Genomic DNA, 21820 nt, shown 5'->3' with positions numbered 1-21820 from the left:
CCCAGTATAAATTGTATAGTAGTGGTGTGTGTGCAATACAGGACCTCCTTTGTTCAGATCCACCGAAGATATGAGTTAATTCAGTCCCCAGCTAAAGAGCTGTGGCTCCAGATATAGCAACTCATAAACTCCATGGACTAGCTCAGACGGGATCCTGTAACACATGCTCACCAATGGGTTACCTAATTCCTTTGCTCAACAAAAAGCTTGTCCTACAGCAGTTTGAATCCCAGACAAGCCCTGACTTATGTGATGGCTACCATATTGGCTGGCACACAGTGAATTGAACGGGGAGCCTCCAGAGCTGAACGCATGAGCTGCTATAGCTAAACAGGCAATGTTCCGTAGCTGTGGGGTGTAACAATTCATCTCTTTTGTGGATTAGCACAGGGGAGGACTTGTAATACACATTGACCAGCTGATTACGTAAGTAGGAGAAATCTCAACATGTCATAGTAATAGTCAATTTAATAGTCTTAATGTAGTTTTTGAAAGCAAAGTCAGCTATGGAAATTATGATCAAATCTGAAAGGTTCCCATTCAGAAATACAAAACCCTTCAAGTATATTTGCTAGATTTTAACCTTATCTTTTGATTTTCTCTGTGCTTAGTGCACTATTATTAGGGCTGCGTTTTAGTCATGGGTATTTTTAGTAAAAGTCATGGACAGGTCACGGGCAGTAAATAAAAATTCACAGCTAGTGACCTGTCCATGACAACTTGGGGGGGAGGTGCTGGGGGCGCCACAGTTGCTCAGGGAGGGCAACGGAGGTGCTTGGAGGGGTCTCATGGCCCAGGGAGTGCCGCAGGTGCCGGAAGGGGTGTTGGTGGGGATGGGCCAGATTCTCTACCTGGCTCCTGGGAAGTGGTGATCTCCAGCTCCTAGCTTCACATGCTTCCTCCATTCTGCCCCAAGCCCTGGTTCTGCTGTTCCCATTGGCTGGGAACCACAGCCAATGAGAGCTGCGGGGGCAGTGCCTGTGAGCTGAGGCAGCAAGTGGAGCTAGGAGCTGAGGGAGCGGAGTTCCTGACGCCCTTCCAGGGAGTCCCCCCAGAAAGCACCACCCCACAATCCCAACTGAGTCCACTTTTGCTGATCAAGTGACACATATCTTGCAGTAAGAAATATATTGTCAAAAACAGATAGAATAGGCTGGGGTTTTTTTGAGGATAGAGTGTGTTTTGGTGGCATGCTACTGGCCACTGAGGGTAAGTTCTTCATCACCATGCTGGGTCCCAAATGAAGGTTGTTATATACAGGAGTAGGCCATTGGTATAACAGACTGCATCTGTCTATGGTTCAGAAGCTCATCAGTGGTCACAACCTTGGAGCCATGGAGATAGAGGAGAGCCCCAATACCATTGCAATGCAGGGTTGAGATCTGGGGATGCATGGGGTGGAGGGGAGTCCCTGGGATGGAGCAGGGCTGAGATGAGGTGGGGAGATGGAGGGAATCCCTGGGGAGAGGACAGGGCTGGACAGGGTCAGGGTTGGGGTATGGCGGGGAGCCCCAGGGCCAGGGTAGGGCTGGGTCAAGATGAGGGGATGGGGAAGGAGAGCAGAACATAGGGACTAGATGGAGGGCCCAGGAGGCCCTGTGTTGCTTGGGGAAGATGAAGTAGGAGAACCCCTGTTCTACAGTGGACAGGGCTGAGCTGGGGAGGAGAGCAGGGGGTGGATCAGGGGAGGCCCTGCAAGCTGCTTCCCCTGGAGTGCAAATCCCATGACTGGCCCCATCCAAACCTCCCGGCTCCCTCTGCCCACCTCCAGGCTGAGCAGTGCTCTGGATATCCTCTGGCAGCACTATACCTCTGCCCAAAATACAGGCAACTGGCACCTCCCCTGGCCCACGTCCACACCTTCCCAGGCAGGTGCGGCCCATAGACTGAGAACCTCTGCTCTAGACCTTGCCCCTGCTTCTAGACCCTCTGGCTTCTGTTACAGGTAGAGGTGGATCTACAGACAACCCTCTCCTCAAATTTTTGGAAACACCGTAACTAGGTAGGGAGATTTCTAACCTGAGACGACTTCGGCCCCCATTGTTTTTTATGGACATCTGCGTATATATAGCAGCCAGAATTTGGCCAATGAATATTTCCTGAACATATCGTGAATAAGGATTTCTCCTTTTGGCCTTTCACTCTCATGAAGATCATTAGGAATCTTCTTTTGCTATGGAATAATTGTTGGACATTAAAAGTAGATTAAGTACAAGCATGTAGGATATTATTAAGAGTATGAAAATATAAAGATTCATTGCAGAAATCTCTACATTTCTGTTCATTTAAATCACCATTGTACAAAAAACATACAGCTTCCTTTCATCTGGCATTTATTGGCATTGTCATATGAAGACATAATTAGCACCTTGGGATTAACTCATTTAGTCTTTGCAGAATTTATGAATGTGTTCGTTCACATGTTCGGTACCATGGGAAGTATGAATGTGACTCCATGAATTTAGGCAAAATAATCAACTGCCTTTGCCTGTAAGCACTACTGAACATCAGGGTGTAATTAAGGAATGTCCATTTTAGGTTGCTGCAGTAACAGGCACACATATTTCATTTTCTCAAAGCCTAATTAGAAATGTCAGGAAACACTGAAATATATTAATTTTAAGGTAATTATTTTTCCCATAGTGATGAGATCAGTTAATTTGGATCAAATTAGAAAAGGGCAAATATGTGTATAACATTTTTTTGTTCATAGCACCAAATATATCAAAATTAATGTATTTTGCTTGACACAAACTTTTGTCAGCAACCTCAGCTACATAATATATTGGTATGATCATGTATTTAAAAATATCTGAACTACCTTTAGGCATTGTTCAAATCAGTTAAGATCTTTAAGTAGTCAAAGAAAGGGTAATAGGTACACGTGATGTCTGTGGCCCATCCGTGATTGTTATTAGCAAATTTCTCCAACAGCCAGAGGTGGGACACTAGATGGGGGGGCTCTGAGTTACTATAGAGCAGGGAACAGCAACCTTTGGCACACGGCACGCCAGGGTAAGCCCCCTGGCAGGCTGGGACGGTTTCTTTACCTGCCACGTCTGCAGGTTCGGCCCATCGTGGCTCCCACTGGCCGCGGTTCGCCGCTCCACGCCAATGAGGGCTGCGGGAAGTGGCACGGGCCGAGGGATGTGCTGGCCGCCGCTTCCCACTGCCGCCATTGGCCTGGAGCAGTGAACCGCGGCCAGTGGGAGCCACGATCGGCCGAACCTGCGGACGCAGCAGGTAAACTGGCCCGGCCCGCCAGGGGGCTTACTGGCAAGCCGCATGCCAAAGGTTGCCAATCCCTGTTTTATACCTTCAAGGCAGTACCTTAGGCTAGGGAAGGTGTAGAGTCTTACTGCCACATTGTGTTCCCCAGAGGGAATACAACCGCTGTGCAGCGTACACTTCTCTCTGTGCATGCGTAGTTCTGCTGACTGGTGAAGATATGGGGGAGGTAGAGGGCATAGCCAAGGCACTGCCACTTCCCTGTTAGCCTTCCAGAGGCTACCACTGACAGTGGTACCAGCCCTTTGAATCTCTTCCACTCCCTGAACACAGGGAATAATGTTGTGCACAGCCATTGCATCTCAAAAACCAGCTACTGTGCCTGCGTACCCATGCGCTAAGCAATTCTTTTCAGAGATGAAACTCTGAGTGGCTCCCATCGGAGATTAAAACCCCAAAGAAAGCCTAAAGAATCACAAAGATTTAGCGCTCTCTTGTCTAAGGAGAGCTATTGCCTTTTGTTTCTTTGTTTTTTATCCACCTCAGACAGACAAACTATATGTGCATTTTACTAAATATACAATCTGAATATTCCTGTGAGGTTCTTTGGTGATTGAAATGTCAAGTGCTTTATTGAATGGACTGATTTTATTCCATTTGCTGTAAAAACAATTATTTTGTTATTGGCTATTGAGATACCTATTTAAAAATTTTAGGTCCCTTAGTTATGACATCCAAGGATATTAATGCCATTTCTGTTTAAGTTTTACTGCTCACTCTGAACCCAAACCCTGTAGATATGTACGGAATATGAATAAATCAGGATTGCTTATGTTATACTATGATGGTTTGTATGATAGCATGTTGGCCATGTAACTATATATGTTCTCCTGCTGTCCTGTTCAAAAAAGATATTTATATATCAGTTCAGCTAAAAATAGCTTAAAGAGCCACTGCTGCCTCCTGAAAAAAACTGCATAACCATTCAGTTCAGAAATACCTGAACTAATTTCTGATCTCAGTAACACTGGTGTAAATCTACAGTAATTCCAGTGACTTCAAAATATTTTGCAGATTGTGTGTGTGGGAGGAGAGGCAGGTAAGATGATCTCCGTGTGTGTATTACATAGATGTACATTGCAATGTTGTCACTTTTAGGATGGAAGCAGTAGTGACTCTGACTCAGCAAGGAAGGCTAACTTCTCTAATTTGAAAAACTCAGGGTCAGCAAGATGGACCTGATCTAAAGTCCACTGAAGTCAATGAGAGTCTTTCCTTTGACTTCACTGGCCTTTGGCTCAGATCCCAAGTAATTACTCAAGTTGGAATTTGGCCATTGAAGCTAATACTCCTCTACTTACAAAAAATACCACTCAGTCTTTAATGAACACAAATTGCCAGTGCCCAGTTTTATGTCTCATCTGAAAAATGGCACCTGCAAGAGTGCATTGTTACTTAATACCATGCTGAGGCCCTAATGCAGCACGGACTCAAAGGGAAATGTGTCACCTACTGAGTCACTAACACCACTTTTCTTTTCCTAATAGGGCCAAGTCTCCAAGAACTTTCTTTTCCAACTAGAGTTCACAGATGTATGTGAGCCAGGAGTTACTTTTATGGACGCTATGGAAAAAGAGAAGAAAGAGATGATGCATAAATTAACTCAAAAGAAAAATAAATCCACCTTTTTGTTGTAAAATTCAAATTTTAAAAGAAAAAAACACAGCAACTTAAATCTGTTTTATTCAAGACAAAATGCAAATGCTGTCTATAAGAGTAGTTTTGTGAAATGCAGTATACATCCTCTACGTGGGGAGGAAGGATGGTCTTATGGTTAAAGCAACTGATTGGGCATTAGAAATCTTGGGTTCTATTTCTGCCTCTCTCAAGGACTTCCTGTGTGTGATGTTGGGCAAGTCACTTAACCGCTCTAGCCTTCTGTTTCTTCATCTGTGAAAAGGGATTAATAATAGCTACCACCTATCTCATAGGAATTTGTGATGCTAGAATTATTGCCCGTAAGGTTCATTAAAATGCTCAAATGGAAGGTGGCATATATAGGTGCAAAGTGTTAGTATCATTATATATTTAACATACAGCCTTGAACCTTGTGTGGTGTGCAACAGCAGTGCAAGGTTGTTACTCTAGTGGAAGTGGAGGCACATCACTTGTGTCCTAGCTACACAGTGCTGTCTTCTTCATTGAGAAGGAGTAAGTCGCTAGCTCCTTTTGCACCCACTCTTTACTCTCCCATGCCCAAAGTGAAAAAGAGGTGGATTGCAGACAGACAATGGGCATGTCTATAGAGAATTTCAGTGCAATTTGCATATGTATTTATATAGTCCTCATCACTGTGGAGCTTAATACTGCAAGGTGCTGAGAACTCTAGCCTGGATCCTGCAAAGCACTTAAGCACATACTTAACTTTATGCATATGAGTAGTCTCATAGATTTCAATGGGACTACTCCAGTGCTTAAAGCCTGTATTCCTGGACTGGGTCAAGAAGCCCCTGTTTTTTTGTAGAGTTACAGGTTCCCCTCTTAGGTCTTACTCCTTCTGTTAGGGAGGAGTTACTTCCTGGCCAATTTAGCAGTGTGCAGGATTGGGGTTGCCGGCACACCGTGTTCTCCTCATCTCTTAATCTCACACTCATGCACAATACTTCGTACCCTGTGATGTGCAGAATCAAGTGCTATGCTGTAGCTGGAATATTAATTTTTTTGCTTTGTTGTTAGAATGTCACAAAATGAAATAAACCCAGAAATTAAAACTCACCATTAAAACTATTTATTAAGATAACATCAATTTTTTACAGATTGCCTTTAATAGCAGTGTGTAGGTGGGAAATTTTTGGTTTTCACACTATTGTTTTCAGTGATTTATGCTATTTAAGAAGCAATACAGTCTGAGGAATGGGCAGAGATTGGAGAATCAAGTGGTCATAGGTTCTATTCCTGGCTTTGCCAATGATGACTGGCTCCATGGCCTTGAGAAAGTCTCTTTGCTGGACTGATATATAAATATCTTTTTTGAACAGGACAGCAGGAGAACATATTACATGGCCAACATGCTATCATATAAACCATCATATTTTGACACTTAACTCCCATTGCAATCAATGGGTGTTCTGCTAAAAACATTTGAGGATCTGGGCCTTTGCCTCTTCACCTCAGTACTCCCATCATTAAAATAGGGATAATAATAATTTGTTACCTCCCTCAAAGGGACATGCTAATTATTAAGTATTTGCAGTTTGTAAAATGCGTTGGACATGTAAGGACTAATATTTAGGTGTAATGTCTAATACTGAGGTGTTATGTAGGTATAACGGGCGTAATACTTAGGTGTTAGTCTAGAATGAAGTGGAAAAGCTAACAAGAAATAAAGCCGTTTTGTATAGTAATTCCTACGGTTGTTATTGTAACCTGCATTATCGTATTTTCTGTTTTGCAGTTTTACTAAAGAATGCAAAAAGAGAGGAGGACAAGCCATTCAGAGACTGTGCAGATGTGTACCAAGCTGGTTTTAACAAAAGTGGGGTCTACACTATTTATATTAATAATGTCTCAGAGCCTAAAAAGGTAAAAAAATATATGAATTTGTGTTTGTTTTTGCTTGTTGATGTAGATGTTGCTCTTGGCGTGAGGGAGCATTCTGCATGGTTATGGAATCTTTACACTGGCAAAGAGCTGCATTAATATAATCACTTGGTTCACCTTCACCCTTAGAAAAATACTGGAAGGTGAAGTAAATGGAGTATCTTGCCTGGAGTGAGTCCCAACACATCCTTTTTCTCCACTAGCTGAGGATCCTCCCTAAATCTGAGCATACACCCCCAAAACATGATTTGTCTTCTACCCCTCAGCAAATGCGTGGACTCTACAGTTGAGTCAGACACCTGGCAGGCAGTTCTGTCAGAAATACATGTCTCTGAAGATCAAGGAGAGATTCAGGGATACTCAAGAGATCACATTTTATTAATTAATGATCCACTGTCAAAAAATGATCATCTGTTTGTAATAAATCACTGATAAATAGTTCCCATTACATTCCAGAAATATTGTTCAGGATGAGACATGGGGGAAAGGATAAACCAACACTAGAAGAAGACTGTTAAGGCAAATATTGATATAGTGATATATGAAAGGTGAATACACAAGATAATTGAGATGTCTACAATGAAAAATGGAAAATCTTCTTAGATGTCATCAAGCTGGATTAGAGAGACCTGAATAGAGGTGTGGAAACTGTTAAACTGGAATTGTAAAGGACTTGAAAATAACCTAGATGCAAGTCCACACTGGCAAATTGATAGTGAGTTGCACTTGCATTAGTTTTGTTCAAGTTCACGAGCTGTCCATGGAAGCTTCGTTGCAAACTTTTAAATTCTATCTGAATATCCGCAAGCTTTACTAGGTTACTGATCTTGGTGTGTTTAGTTTGAGATTAGCACTGGGATAGGTAAGATAGGGAAAGTCACATTGTGGAAGTCATGTTTTATTTCTCTGGTATCCCTGATTGGAAGCGCTATCCAGTGCAGTCAGGATAGTCAGCCCAGAAACTATTCCATTTGGTTTTTCAGAGAGGCTGCATTTTAGTTTTCTTTCTGTTTCAGCAAGAAAAGTATTATATATATATATATATATATATATATATATATATATATATATATATTCTGCTGGCTCTTGTGTCTGTCTATCTCTGGTAGCAAGGGCCTGATACAATGTCCACTAAAGACAATGGGGAAACTCCTATTGTCTTAAGGGATGTGGGATCAGGCACTAAGTGGGCTAGTACATTTTATAATTTTCTAGTCGTTTTCTTTGCTTAGTTTCATCCCAACATTACTGTCAATTTCTCTGCCTCTTTGCTGATTACATCCTTCAGATATTTACAGATGATTATCAGTCCTGCTCAGACCCCCATTCCCACCCCTTTGTTAGTCATCATTTTGCAAGTTGTATTTATTTAATTATTTTAATTTTTCCTCTTAAATGTGTAGACATATTTAAGGTGTTGAAATAAGTAGAAGTGCAACAGTATTCTAAGCCTTTATTCTGAGTTGTGCATAATATTATACATTTAAACTGTTTACTTTTAAATTACTGAGGATACTTAGTTATTCTTTATACCATACTATTGTAGTTCCTGATCCAATGGCCATTCAAGTCACCAATTTTAGTGGGCACTGTATTGAAGCCATGAAGTGTTTTAGTTGATAAATGGCTCTCATGGATCAGTAAGTGGTTATTATATTAAATAATATAATTAAATGGGCAGTTTTCAGAATGGAGAGAGATAAATAGTGATGTCCCACAGGGGTATGTACTGGGACCAGTCCTATTCAACATATTCATACATGATCTGAGAAAAGGGGTAAACAAAAAGGTGGCAAAATTTGCAGATGATACAGAACTACCGGTACTCAAGATAGTTAAGTCCAAAGCAGATTGGGAAGAGTTACAAAAGGATCTCACAAAACTGGGTGACTGGACTACAAAATGGCAAATGAAATTCAATGTTGATAAATGCAAAGTAATGCACACTGGAAAACATAATCCCAACTATAAATATAAAATGATGGGTTCTAAATTAGCTGTTACCACTCAAGAAAGATATCTTGGGGTCATTGCGGAAAACATCTCTGAAAACAGCCACTCAATGTGCAGCAGTAGTCCAAAAAAGCTAACAGAATTTTAGGAATCATTAAGAAAGGGATAGATAAGACAGAAAGTATCATATTGCCTCTATATAAATCTATGGTACACCCACATCTTGAATATTGTGTGCAGCTGTGGTCACCCCATCTCAAAAAAGATATATAGGAATTGGAAAAAGTACAGAAATGGGCAACAAAATGATTAAGGATATGGAACAGATTAATAAGACTGGGAGTTTTCAGGCTGGAAAAGAGACAACTAACGAAGGATATGACAGAGATCCATAAAATCAAAACTGGTGTGGAGAAAATAAATAAGGAAGTGTTATTTGCTCCTTGACATAAGACAAGAACTAGGAGTCACCAAGTGAAATTAATAAGCAATAGGTTGAAAACAAACAAAAGGAAGTACTTCTTCACACAACACACAGTCAACTTGTGGAACTCTTTGCCAGAGAATGTTGTGAAGGCCAAGACTATAACAAGGTTCAAAAAAGAACTAGATAAAAATCATGGAGGATAGATTCATCAGGGCAGGGATGGTATCCCTAGCCTGTTTGCCAGCAGCTGGGAATGGACGATAGGGGATGGATCACTTGATGATTACCTGTTCTGTTCATTCCCTCTGAAGCACCTGGCATTGGCCACTGTCGGAAGACAAAATACTGGGCTAGATGGACCATTGGTCTGACCCCGTATGGCTGTTCTTATGTTCTTATTCTTCATAAACACATTTAAGGACAGCAGTATCCTTTTATCACCTTTTTAAAAAAAATCTGTGTTTGTCTCCAAAAGACTGTTTTAAAGCTAAAAATTTGTTTAATCCATAAATCTAAAATGAGTGTAATTAAACCGACGTGTGTTATGAAATAGTAGTTTTTTCATCCAGGCATCTAAGCAAAGGCAAATATTTAGTGCATTTGGAGACCTCTTCATCTGAATCTACAGAAAAATAATTATTCTCATCTTAAGAAGTCCACCACCTATAGATGCATAAAAATAGTTATTCAAATATCACCTCTTTTTTGTTCAGGATTAAACCTGAAAACATGTTAAAAGGTGTTTAATGGCTGAATGTCTTGACCTTATCTGGGACGGGAGCCAGTTCAAGGCTTTTTATGGCTAGAACTATGCAAAGCTAATATTGATAATCAACTTGATACTCCTGTTAGTGTGGCAGGTGTTCACATCCACCACCATAGAAAGTGCCAGACCACGCAATGATGGCTAATGCATAATTAGGTGCTGTAAATCCCTCTGTCACTATACAACCCCTCTTTTAATGTGCTACACCACTCAAAGAACATGAAAACTTGTTTTATAAGGCTTTCTATTACAGGAAAATCATATATTATGTGTCTTTTTCCATATTAAAATATTAACACTCAAGACATAAGGGCTTAATGAACACTGGATTTCTGGGATCTAGACTTGAATTTTGAATAAGGTACATCCATCAGTTAGAAATGCTCACCGAAAATCAGACTAAGTCTAAGAAAACTAAATCCTGTAGATAAATGGTTTGACTTGCAGTATCTTTGCTGAAGGAGGACTAGAGCCAAAATGTTTGTCTAACAAATCATGTTTCTTTAGTTGTTATTCTGAATCTGGTTCCCGTGTCTGCAGTGGTCAACATTCTCCTTTCCTCCTACGTGTGCAAGGGGACCTAGCAAAGTCAAACAATGAAGCAATCACAGAGCATCAATATGAACAATACAGCTTAGAGTGAAAAGCATGGAACTGATTTGTCTGAGGATGAACTATTTTTCTTTGGTTGACTGATGTATAAGAATTTTTATTTAAAGGATCCAGATAATGACCACCAATTGATAGAGCAAAGAAAAACATTAAATTACTGGCAACATTGTCCATGCTGATGGATGTGATCACAAAATACTAGGCTGATTGATCAGAATTCTTCAACTCTCTGTATAAATGCACACCTTATTTCATAGGCAAATGTAGCTTTGTTAAAGAGCACAGAAATGAAAACCTGGAACAATCACAGTGGCAATAGGGAAAATATATCTGATAATGAAAATAATGGGGAAATTGCTTCAAGTAATAGTGTTAAAATGATGGAACAGAAAAGTAGAAATAATAATAATGACAGTTTTAACCTTTCCTTGCAGTATTCCAGGAAAAATGAAAGGATGCACAACAGGATGCATTCTTTGTGAAAGTTGTGTTATTTATAAGCACTACTGTATATACATAAAACACAAAATATCCATCGTGATTATTATGTGCATTGTCTTGTTATATTTAAGGATATACTTTGTAAGAGATAATATTCTAAAGTTAATTTATCAGCAAAACTTTAAAGGCCACATTGCTGTCTCTATATGTAAATATGGAACTTAATGAGAGCTTTATTGTGAAATCATGGTAGGATGCTGTCCTACAATTTCAGTACTGGTCATACATTCTCCAGGGACAGTCCCACATGGCCCCATTCTTAGTCTCTCCACTTTATCTGTACCTTTTGTATATTGCTTGTCTTCTTAGATTGCAAACTCTTTGGGGCAATGATTATGTCACTATCTGTGTTGGGACACTGCCCGGTATATTGTGGCTACAACCAGAATTTAAATAAGATATAAAAGCACCTATAAATAATGTATCATCTATTCTATATGTTGGCTTCACTGTATCTCATTTTCCTGCAAGTATTTATGATAATTTCTTCCTATCCTTTGTAACACTGTGCTACACTAGGTAATACTTGATAAACTGAAAAAGTACTAATGTTGGAAGACTATTAAGGAAAGTTGTCTTTTTTTTTTTTTAGTGGACATAAATTTGAAACTAGTATAATTATTTTCATTATTACCTAGGTATTTTGTAATATGGAGATCACAGGAGGAGGATGGACAGTAATACAACACCGAGAAGATGGGAGTCTGGATTTTCAAAAAAGCTGGAAAGAATACAAAATGGTAAGGGTGAAGAATTTACAGTACAGTTAGAAAAGTAATCGCTTGAACCATTAGATTTTAAGCTCTATGTGCCCTAACACTCAATTAACATTACAGTATAACCCTGGCAGCATTAAGTAATTAGGGGTAAATGTAACCTCAGGACAGGATGCAGAGAGAAAATTTCTAGACACATTAAATGACTTCTTCATGGAGCAGCTTGTCCTGGAGCCTACAAGGGGAGAGGCAATTCTTCATTTAGTCCTAAGTGGAGCACAGGATCTGGTCCAAGAGGTGAGCTGAACCGCTTGGTAATAGCAACCGCATTGTAATTAAATTTAACATCCTTGTAAGGGGGAAATGCCAAAGAAACCTACCAAAGTAGTATTTAATTTCAAAAAGGGGAACTATACTAAAATGAGAAAGGTCATTAAACGGAAATTAAAAGGAACAGTCACAAGGCTGAAATGCCTGAAAACTGCATGGAGACTATTTAGAAACACCATAATAGAGGCTCAAACTAAATGTATACCTGAAATTAAAAAACAACAACAGTAAGAGGATCAAAAAAAAATGCTACAGTGGCTAAACAGCAGAGTAAAAAAGGCAGTTAAAGGCAAAAAGTCACCCTTTAAAAATTGGAAGTCAAATCTTAGTGAAGAAAATAGAAAGGAACATAAAGAATCAAGTGTAAAAGTATAATAAGGCAGGCCAAGAAAGAAAAGAGCAACACAAGATACAAAAACTAAAAGCAAAAAATTAAGTACATGAGAAGCAGGATGTACTTAAAAAAACAGTCAGTGGGGCCACTGGATGTTCAAGGTACTGACTGAGCACTTAAGGGAGACAGGACCATTGTGAACATAAGAATGGCCATACTGGGTCAGACCAAAGGTCCATCTAGCCCCGTAGCCTGTCTTTTGACAGTGGCCAATCCCAAGAGCCCCAGAGGGAATGAACAGAACAGGTAATCATCAAGTGATCCATCCCATCAACCATTCCCAGCTTCTCGCAAACAGAGGCTAGGGACACCATCCCTGCCCATCCTGGCTAATAGCCATTGATGGACCTATCCTCCATGAAGTTATCCAGTTCTTTTTTGAACCCTGTTATTGTCTTGGCCTTCACAACATCCTCTGGCAAGGGTTCCACAGGTTGACTGTGCATTCTGTGAAAAAAATACTTCCTTTTTGTTTTAAACCTGCTACCTATTAACTTCATTTTGCCACCTTTCCCCAGATCATTTATGAATATGTTGAATAGGACTCATCCCAGTACAGACTCCAGTGGGACACCACTATTTACCTCTCTCCATTCTGAAAACTGCCCATTTATTCCTACCCTACGTTTCCTATCTTTTAATCAGTTACCAATCCATGAGAGGACGTTCCCTCCCATGACAGATTACTTTGCTTAAGAGCCTTTGGTGAGGGACCTTGTGAAGAATCTGAATGCATTATTTGCATTAATCTTCACTGCAGAGAATGAGGGGGAGATCCCCAAACCCAAGTCATTCTTTTTAGGTGACAAATTGGAGGAATTGTCCCAGATTGAGGTGCCAATACAGGAGGTTTTGGAACAAATTGATAAATTAAACAGTAATATGACAGTAGGACCAGATGGTATTCACCCAAGAGTTCTGAAGGAACTCATATATGAAACTGCAGAACTACTAACTGTGGTGTGTAACTTATTGCTTAAATCAGCCTCCATGCCAGATGACTGGAGGATAGCTAATGTAATGCCGATTTTTGAAAAGGGCTCCAGAGGCAATCCTGGCAATTACAGGTTGGTAAACCTAACTTCAGTAATAGCAAATTGGGTGAAATTATAGTAAAGAACAGAATTATCAGACACATAGATGAACACAATTTGTTGGGGAAGAGTCAACACAGCTTTTGTAAAGGAAAAGCATGCCTCACCAATACATTAGAATTCTTTGAGGATGTCCACAAGCATATGGACAATATAGTGTATTGGACTTGGAGAAAGCCTTTGAGAATGTCCCCACCAAAAGCTCATTAGAAAATTAAGCAGCCGTGGACTAAGAGGGAAGGTCCTTTCATGGATCAGTAACTGGTTAAAAGATAGGACACAAACAGTAGGGATAATGGGTCAGTTGTTTGCCAGAAGTGGGGAATGGGCGAAAGGGGATGGATCACTTGGTGATTACCTGTTCTCTTCATTCCCTTGGGGCACCTGGTATTGGCCACTGTCAGAAGACAGGATACTGAGCTAGATGGAGCTTTGATCTGACCCAGTATGGCCGTTCTTATGTTCAGTTTTCAGAGGTAAATAGCAGTGTCCCCCAGGATCTGTACTAGAACCTGTGCTGTTTAACATTTTCATAAATGATCTGGAAAAGGGGTGAACACTGAGGTGACAAAATTGTAGACAATACAAAATTATTCAAGCTAGCTAAGCCCAAAACCGACAGCAAAGGGTTACAAAGGGATCTCACTAAATTGAGTGACCGGGCAACAAAATGGCAGCTGAAATTCAATATTGAGAAGTGCAAAGTAATGCACACTGGAAAAGATAATCCCAGCTATACATACAAAGTGACGAGGTATAAATTAGCTGTTACCACTCAAGAAAAAAATTGTAGAGTCATTGTGAATAGTTCTCTGAAAACAGCCACTAGTGTGTAGCAGCAGTCAGAAAAGTGAATAGAATGTTAGGAAAGGCATAGATAATAAAACAGAAAATATCATGATACCACTATATAAATCCATGGTGGTTCTTTGAGTGATTGCACATGTCCATTCCACTTCAGGTGTATGTGTATTCCAGTGCATGGTTGTCAGAGAGTTTTTCCCTTAGCAGTACCACTCAGGAAAGCACAAGCACTCTCTGGTGCCTTAAGCACAGCATGCAGGCATAATGGGCATAGCCACCCCCTACCCCTCTGAGTTCCTTCCTACTGCCCGTGATAGCTGCTAGAGCTCCCTTTCCTTGCTTCTGCAAGTCTTTAGTCAAACCTGTAAGTAGTGCCCATTGTATAGTTAGTGTAGTTTTAGTAGTTAGTTAGCTAGTTGAATAGTGTAAAAATATTTGCTGTTATTGTTTGTGTGGGTCTGGCACCCAGTCAGGGTACCGGTACTGGAGATATGCCATGCTCTCTGGATTTCAAGCTCTGCCACTTCTGTTGTAATGCGATTCCTGATTGTGACCCTCACCGCCACTGCCGTAAGTGCTTGGAAGAGACTCACATAAGCATGCAGATCTGGTCACCCCATCTCAGAAAAGATATATTGGAATTTGAAAAGGTTCAGAAAAGGGCAACAAAAATGATTAGGGGTATGAAACAGCTTCCATATGAGGAGAGATTAAAAAGACTGGGACTGTTCAGCTTAGAGAAGAGACAACTGAGAGGGGATATGATAGAGGTCATAAGAACTAGGGGTCTCCCAATGAAATTAATAGGCTGCAGATTTAAAACAAACAAAAGGAAGTACTTCTTCACAAAACGCACTGTCAACCTGTGGAACTCATTGTCATGGGATGTTGCGAAGGCCAAAAAATTGGGTTAAAAAAAGAATTAGATAAGTTCACGAAGGACTGGTCTATCAATGGCTGTTAGCCACAATGGTCAGGGACACATCCCCATGCTGTGGGTGCCCCTAAACCTTCAACTGCTAGAAGTTGAGACTGGACAACAGAGGATGGATCATTCAAAATTGCCTGGTTGTGTTCATTCCTTCTGAAGCATCTGGGAATGGCCACTGTCAGAAAGCAAGACACTGGGCTAGATGGACCGTTGGTCTGACCCAGTATGGCTATTTTAATAGGAACTTGGCTGGCCTGCCATCTACAAAAATCTTCTTTCCACCCTCTTCCAGGTTCAAAGATCACACCCTCAGCCCTCTCGCAAAGCCCTATCACAGACCCGGGGGGCAGAGCAAATTCCAGAGTCCTCAAGCCCTCATGGAGAAGACACATCAGCAGCCCCCTCTTTTTTTATAATGAGGGTGATCTAGCTTGTGGCATTGATCACAAATGTGCCAGTTTGGCCAGGAGAGAGGCGGTCACTCAGGTAGGCTAGTCAGAGGCTAGTCATAGCCAACACTTTAAATTCCATCTGGAAACCAATGGACAGCCAGTGTAGATCTCGGAGCGCTGATGTCTTAGGCTATATGGGAGACCAGGCTTTGTCTAAACTAGGAATAACTGTTATTATGGAATCACAAGCTGATGCTGTTGATGTCAATGGGAGTTGCACTCAGCACTTTGCAGGATCAGACCCTTAGTTCTGATAGGAGTCTGAAGTTAGCGAGCCTAATATACTTTGTGTGTGGGACACAGACACATACATACCTGCAGGACAGCTGGAGACTGAACTTTACAGCCATCTGTTAACTTTACCATTTTATGAAAATCAGGGATTTTTCCATTTGTTTTGGTTTGAGTTACTATATTTTCTCTCTTTCCCCAAAAAATGAGTTAGAGGAAGTAGCAGGTACATCCAAAAGAAGCAAATTGTTGACAAATTTTATGCACGTGTGCCCAAATACAATCCCCAGATCTGGGTGTATCGACTGGTGACACAGTCACAAGGAGGGCACATCTCCCCCTGGCTTGGGTCCTTCCAGCCTGAGCCCCAGCCCTGTAGGCTTTGAGAGTCTGCAGAGCAGTAGGGGCCTGTCTAGGACATGTGGGAACCACCAGACACAGGGAGGCAGCTATGAAGGGAATTTGAGAAGAGGGGAAAGAAGATGGAAGGATTTGGAGAAGGGGAAAGTGACTGGGGAAGTGCCACTTGAGGAGACACTGAGGCTAAATGATATTGCAGAGTTAACCTGGCATCTCAGCACCCAGATTAGCACCTAGGTCTCAGCACCCAGGTTAGCCAAGGCAGGGGCGAGCATTCCCATGGCAAAGCCACTTTGCTGTGTCCTCACCGTTTTCACTCTTGCCTGCATGTGTCTGGAGGCTTAGCCCATTGGACTATGTGCTGAGACCGCTGGAATTATTTTCCTAATAAATCATGGGAGAACTTGAGTGTCCTTTGTGGAAGATTTGTGGGACAGGCATTGAAAGGCTAGCAGCACTTGAGTGATTTAGCCTGCATCCTGCCTGCAAAGTGAGGGGTTTGGGGGTGAGATTGGAGTCTGGGAAAAGGGGGGGTTCTTACAGAGATGAATGGGGTGTGGGGCAAAACAGTCTTGGTTCTGTACTTGAAGAAAATGAGGCAGGGTTTTTGAAAACCATGTTAAAATCAATAAGATGATGGTAGTGAGCTAAGGATAAATGAGGAAAAAAACACTATGCTGCAACTTTATAAGTAGTATATATTAATATATATGCTCAAATTTCTCATGCTGGAGGCATTATAAATCATTTATGTGTTAGAAAATGTATTTATGTTCAGCAAATGGGGTATAAGACGTAGAAGTGACCCATTTCTTTCAAGTATTTACTAAATAACGTGGGTTTTAGGAAATGAGTTTTAGTTCCTGGAATGTGGATCAGATATTCTCTGAATATAGCCTTTTATGGAAATCAACCCCTCCTTGATAAAGAATTGTGTGACATACCACTTACTAAATAAACATTTGTCTTTTTAACTGAAGTGATTACTCAGATACTTGTCGCATTCAGTGGGTGTAATAGAAAGAGAAAGCATGTTCTCATTTCTCGTCCTGAGGAGAGAATCCAGTAGGATTTGTAGTGCCCAGTGATAATAGGTATGGTATGAAAGTAGGTGGGTGAGAACTTTTTATGGTGACTTATCTTAGTTATCACCAGAGTATGAACCTGGGACCTCTGGAATTAAAGCATGACTTTTTATAGCTTGATCTAAAGGACGGATTCAAAGCCTATTTGACTTCACTAGGCTTTGGATCAGGCCCAAATCCCCCTAGCTGGCACATATCACAGATTCATATCTTTTGAATCAAGTACCAAGGAAGATTTCTGCTACACTGGAAGCAAAATACATTTGTTTCCTTAATTTATAGTATATTTTTGCTACTGAATGGAAAGTTACATATATTTTTTTGTTTGAACTCAGTCATGCTTTAATTATGCTTTAAAATCCTATCTAGTACTGTCCTCCCTGCACAAATTTTACTGGATAACATCTGTTTCAGGAATTGTGTTGATATGTGGCTATATATTCATGTGTCTACTCTGCCTACAATATTTCAATATGACACTATTAACGTATGTTAACAACACCCATGTGGTGGTCTTTTCAAATCAGAAAGAACAGGAAAAGTTCATTTACAGAAAAAACTGTTAGCTGTTGGATAAAGCAAACTATTAAGTATTCCTTACATGTTATGCTTCTAATAAATTTTGTTTAATGACATAATGATTCATACATCACCTTAATGTAGCTCCCGCTCCTTACTGGAGCACTGCCGATATTGATTGGATTACTTTTTGGTTAAAGAAACAGGCTAAACAACAGATCATAATGTTATTTTACAACTAAACTATTTTCTGACAACAAAGTAACAAGCTGGCTAAAGCAGCAAGCCCAGTTTGCCTTTTTTTCCACTCTCCACACACACACTTACAGAGAGCCCATACAGAGCTCTCCCTTCTACAGAAATCCAGTAGTATCTAGGAAAGGGTATGAACAGAGTAGCCTTCTGTAGGAACCTCAGCACCTTCCAGTGGAAGTGAGCTCTGTGTCCATTCCAGTTAAGCAGTATGGAAGGTAGCATTTAATGCAGACCTGGCGAAGGGTCAGTAGATGTCACATAGGGATCTCGGAGGGTCAGCAGCTTATATTCCATCACATAGGCAGAAGTAGCAGTTGTTGAAGATCTGTACTTCAAATCTGGATTCTGTCCTTATGACCCCAGCATAAATTGTGTTTGCCCAGGCTTTGTATGGGAAGTGGGGAATTTAAGTTTTGATTAATCCACTTAACATAAAAAGTTGTTGCTACCTAGCAACCCCCCCGTGCTTAAATCACGGTATTCAGTTCTGCATTTGGAGCTGCAACTGACTTTCCAGTCTCATTTTAGTCATTCTAGAAGGTAAATTACAATTTTTAACTCTGAACACCCCAAAAATATATCACCCTATTACTTTAACAAACTGTTTTATCAAAATATCTGATCTTTGGTGCTGTGAAGGACATTAAAGATACAACTACAGACCAGAACATAGTTTTCAATAAGAAGAATGTTGTGCATAACACAATGTATTGGAAATGGAGAAGTCTACTGACCTTATCCTAAAATAATTTTCACAAACATTCAAAGTCCATTCCGTATTCTCAGCTAAGGCACACGGAGCTGATTATTCTTTATGGCTTCTGGGAAGACATCCCCGCTGTAAAACACTGAATTATTAGATGTTTTCTTCAGTGAGTTGTGTGACAGGAGATGAACCCACAGGATATACTGACTGTGTCTGGTTTCAATTTTTGTTTTGTCTATAAAAAGTCAAAGCTTCCTACGAGCATTATCAGGCAAAATAAATAAAGCAAGAGAGATAATTGTTTAATGAACTTGGAGTAACATGATTCAAGTAGAATACCCCTACAGATTTTGCCAAAGCTAATAAAACTCTTTTGCACCATACTTATTATTTTTGAATAAACGTCAGCTTTGTGAATTCTGAAAGTCACTTTTAAAAGTAGACTTGAATTCAGTTTCTTTGTACTGCTGACATCTTTTGTTATTTTGACTCTATTAATCATAGTGCAATCAGAGGTGAAACAAGACAGACCTTGGGTGGTATTTGTTAACTGGTGTAAATATTATATAATATTGCCTCTGATTCCTAGTAAAAATGTTTTATGGATCAGAGCTGCAGTGAATTATTAATTATTATTATTGCTTTTTACAAAGCAGTTGTGCAGTATATCAGAATCTATAGTATTTGCTCTGATATAGGACAGTAGTCACAAACTTTTTTTTACTCAAATATATGCAATGGTGTGCAAATAATTACAGGGAGTATTGGATCATGTCATTTCTACACTATAGAGACAAACAAACTCATTTTACTAACACATGTATAAGAGCTATCTAATGAAAACCAAAAACGTCTCAGAAAGTATCGCCTGCTTCCCCTCAATAGGGTGAATATTCATTAACCTGGCACTCACTCATGAGCCCTTTCCTTTCACTGAACTGGGAGTAACTTTTCCTAAAATACAATCTTTTCTCACATGTAAAGCTTCCATATGTGACATTTCAGCACCAGAAATACTGATTCACTGATGCTGAAATAATAAACAACAGTGTGGGACAGGTGAAAGTGGGCATTGCCAAATAAGGTCATTTCTATCCTGTATCTGTGACTTAGAGATCTCTATGTTAATTTGAATGGATAAGAAATGTTTACACTTTGATCAATTAGATAGGTTATCAGCACATAAAATGGTAAAGAGCAATTCAAATACTATTGTTACTATATATTTCACAGCAACTTGCAGTGTTGCCAACTCGCATGATTTTTGTGTGTTTCCACATTCCCTGGAGTTAACTTATTAGGTGAGACTCAGTTTTCATCTAAAAAAGATAAGTAATAATTTCTCATGATTGCAGAGAATAACTTGAAAATGTGACCTGAGTGCACTCTGAAAATTCAAAACTTAGTAGGCAAATAAAAAGAATCTGACATTTACTATTTAGTTAAAGTCTTGTGATTTTTAAGCCAATCCCATGGTTTTGGGGGCCTGAATTGTGGTTTTTAAATGCTTGGACTTGGCAATATCACATTTTTGCTCCACACACCAAAGCCCAAGGTTTTCAAATGTGCCATGCAAGAATTCTAACCCTACATCTTGATCGATATGCACGTCATGCTTCCAAAGAGAATCTTTGCCTTCTATTTGCTTCCCGAGCTGCATAATGCTTTGCTGTACAAAAGAAATGCAAAACAGCAGACAGTTTAATTCCCAAGAAAACCCCATCCATCACACCCAGTATTTATTATGATGGTTTAATTAGTTAGGATTTATGGACTTTATAGATTATTTAAATTTCCAAGAGAAAGGTCTTGTATGAAGTGAACCTCTCTTATTCAGCATGGCTTCAAGAAGACCTTCTCTAATAGATCAAAAATATTAGGCAGATCAGGCTCAGTAACACAACTGATAATTTGAATGATCCTGAGATTTCTAATCTAACTGTCAGTAATAAATTACTATATGTCTTTCGAATAGGATTCAGATTCTGAAAACTAATTCCATCACCTCTTTCTTCTCTTTTTTCCTCTTTTGCCCTTCCATTAACTTCTATTGCAACTTAATTTCCTCTGGTCAGGAGAGCAAACCACTGAGCAATAGATTTTCATTCCAATCTGATGTCCAACATGAGAGGAGAGAAGGAAATGTAAATCCTTTCATACTGGGAATGTGAAGAATTACAGTAGAACCTCTGAGTTCGAACACCTCGGGAATGGAGGTTGTTCTTAACTCTGAAGTGTTTATAACTCTGAACAAAATGCTATGGCTGTTCTTCCAAAAGTACATTGACTTAATACAGCTTTGTAACTTTTCTATACAGAACAGAAAGAAAATGCTTCATTTAGCCATCTTAATTTAAATGAGACAAGCATAGAAACAGTTTCCTTACCTTGTCAAATCTTTTTTTTAAAACTTCCCTTTATTCTTTTATTAGTTTGGGTTTTACACAGCACTGTACTATATTTTTGTGTCTGTTTGTCTCTGCTGCTGCCTGATTGGGTACTTCCAGTTCCAAATGAGGTGTGTGGTTGACTGGTCAGTTTGTAACTCTGGTGTTCATAACTCCAAGGTTCTTTTATTTAGGGTTACCATATTTTGTGCCTCCAAATGGAGGACACTCCCCGGGGCCCCGGCCCCTCCCCCAGCCCCGCCCACGCCCACGCCCCAACTCCGCCCCCTCCCAAAGTCTCCGCCCCCTCCCCTGCTTCCCGCGAACATTTAATTCGCGGGAAGCCTGAAGCAGGTAAGGGGGGGTGTGGGGGGGAGGAGGCGCGGCCCAGGCTGGCCCCCCGCCGGCGACAGGTTGGTTCGGCTCGGGACATGCATTGGGTACTTCCAGTTCCAAATGAGGTGTGCGG

The 21820-nt window shown here is 40.3% G+C and overlaps 1 protein-coding gene across 1 annotated transcript in view; it reads left to right on the top strand.

Moving 5' to 3' along the window:
* Positions 1–21820, top strand: part of ANGPT1 (angiopoietin 1) — a 200940-nt gene that overhangs the window by 120497 nt on the left and 58623 nt on the right. The window contains exons 5-6 of the mRNA XM_034763485.1: positions 6683–6810; positions 11726–11827. Coding sequence (XP_034619376.1) covers positions 6683–6810; positions 11726–11827 — 230 coding nt within the window. The remainder of the gene's footprint in view (positions 1–6682; positions 6811–11725; positions 11828–21820) is intronic.

The sequence above is a fragment of the Trachemys scripta genome, chromosome 2 (assembly GCF_013100865.1).
Source record: "Trachemys scripta elegans isolate TJP31775 chromosome 2, CAS_Tse_1.0, whole genome shotgun sequence".
NCBI lineage: Eukaryota > Metazoa > Chordata > Testudines > Emydidae > Trachemys > Trachemys scripta.
The sequence above is the reverse complement of the archived record's forward strand: the minus strand, read 5'-3'. Positions and strand labels throughout refer to the sequence as shown.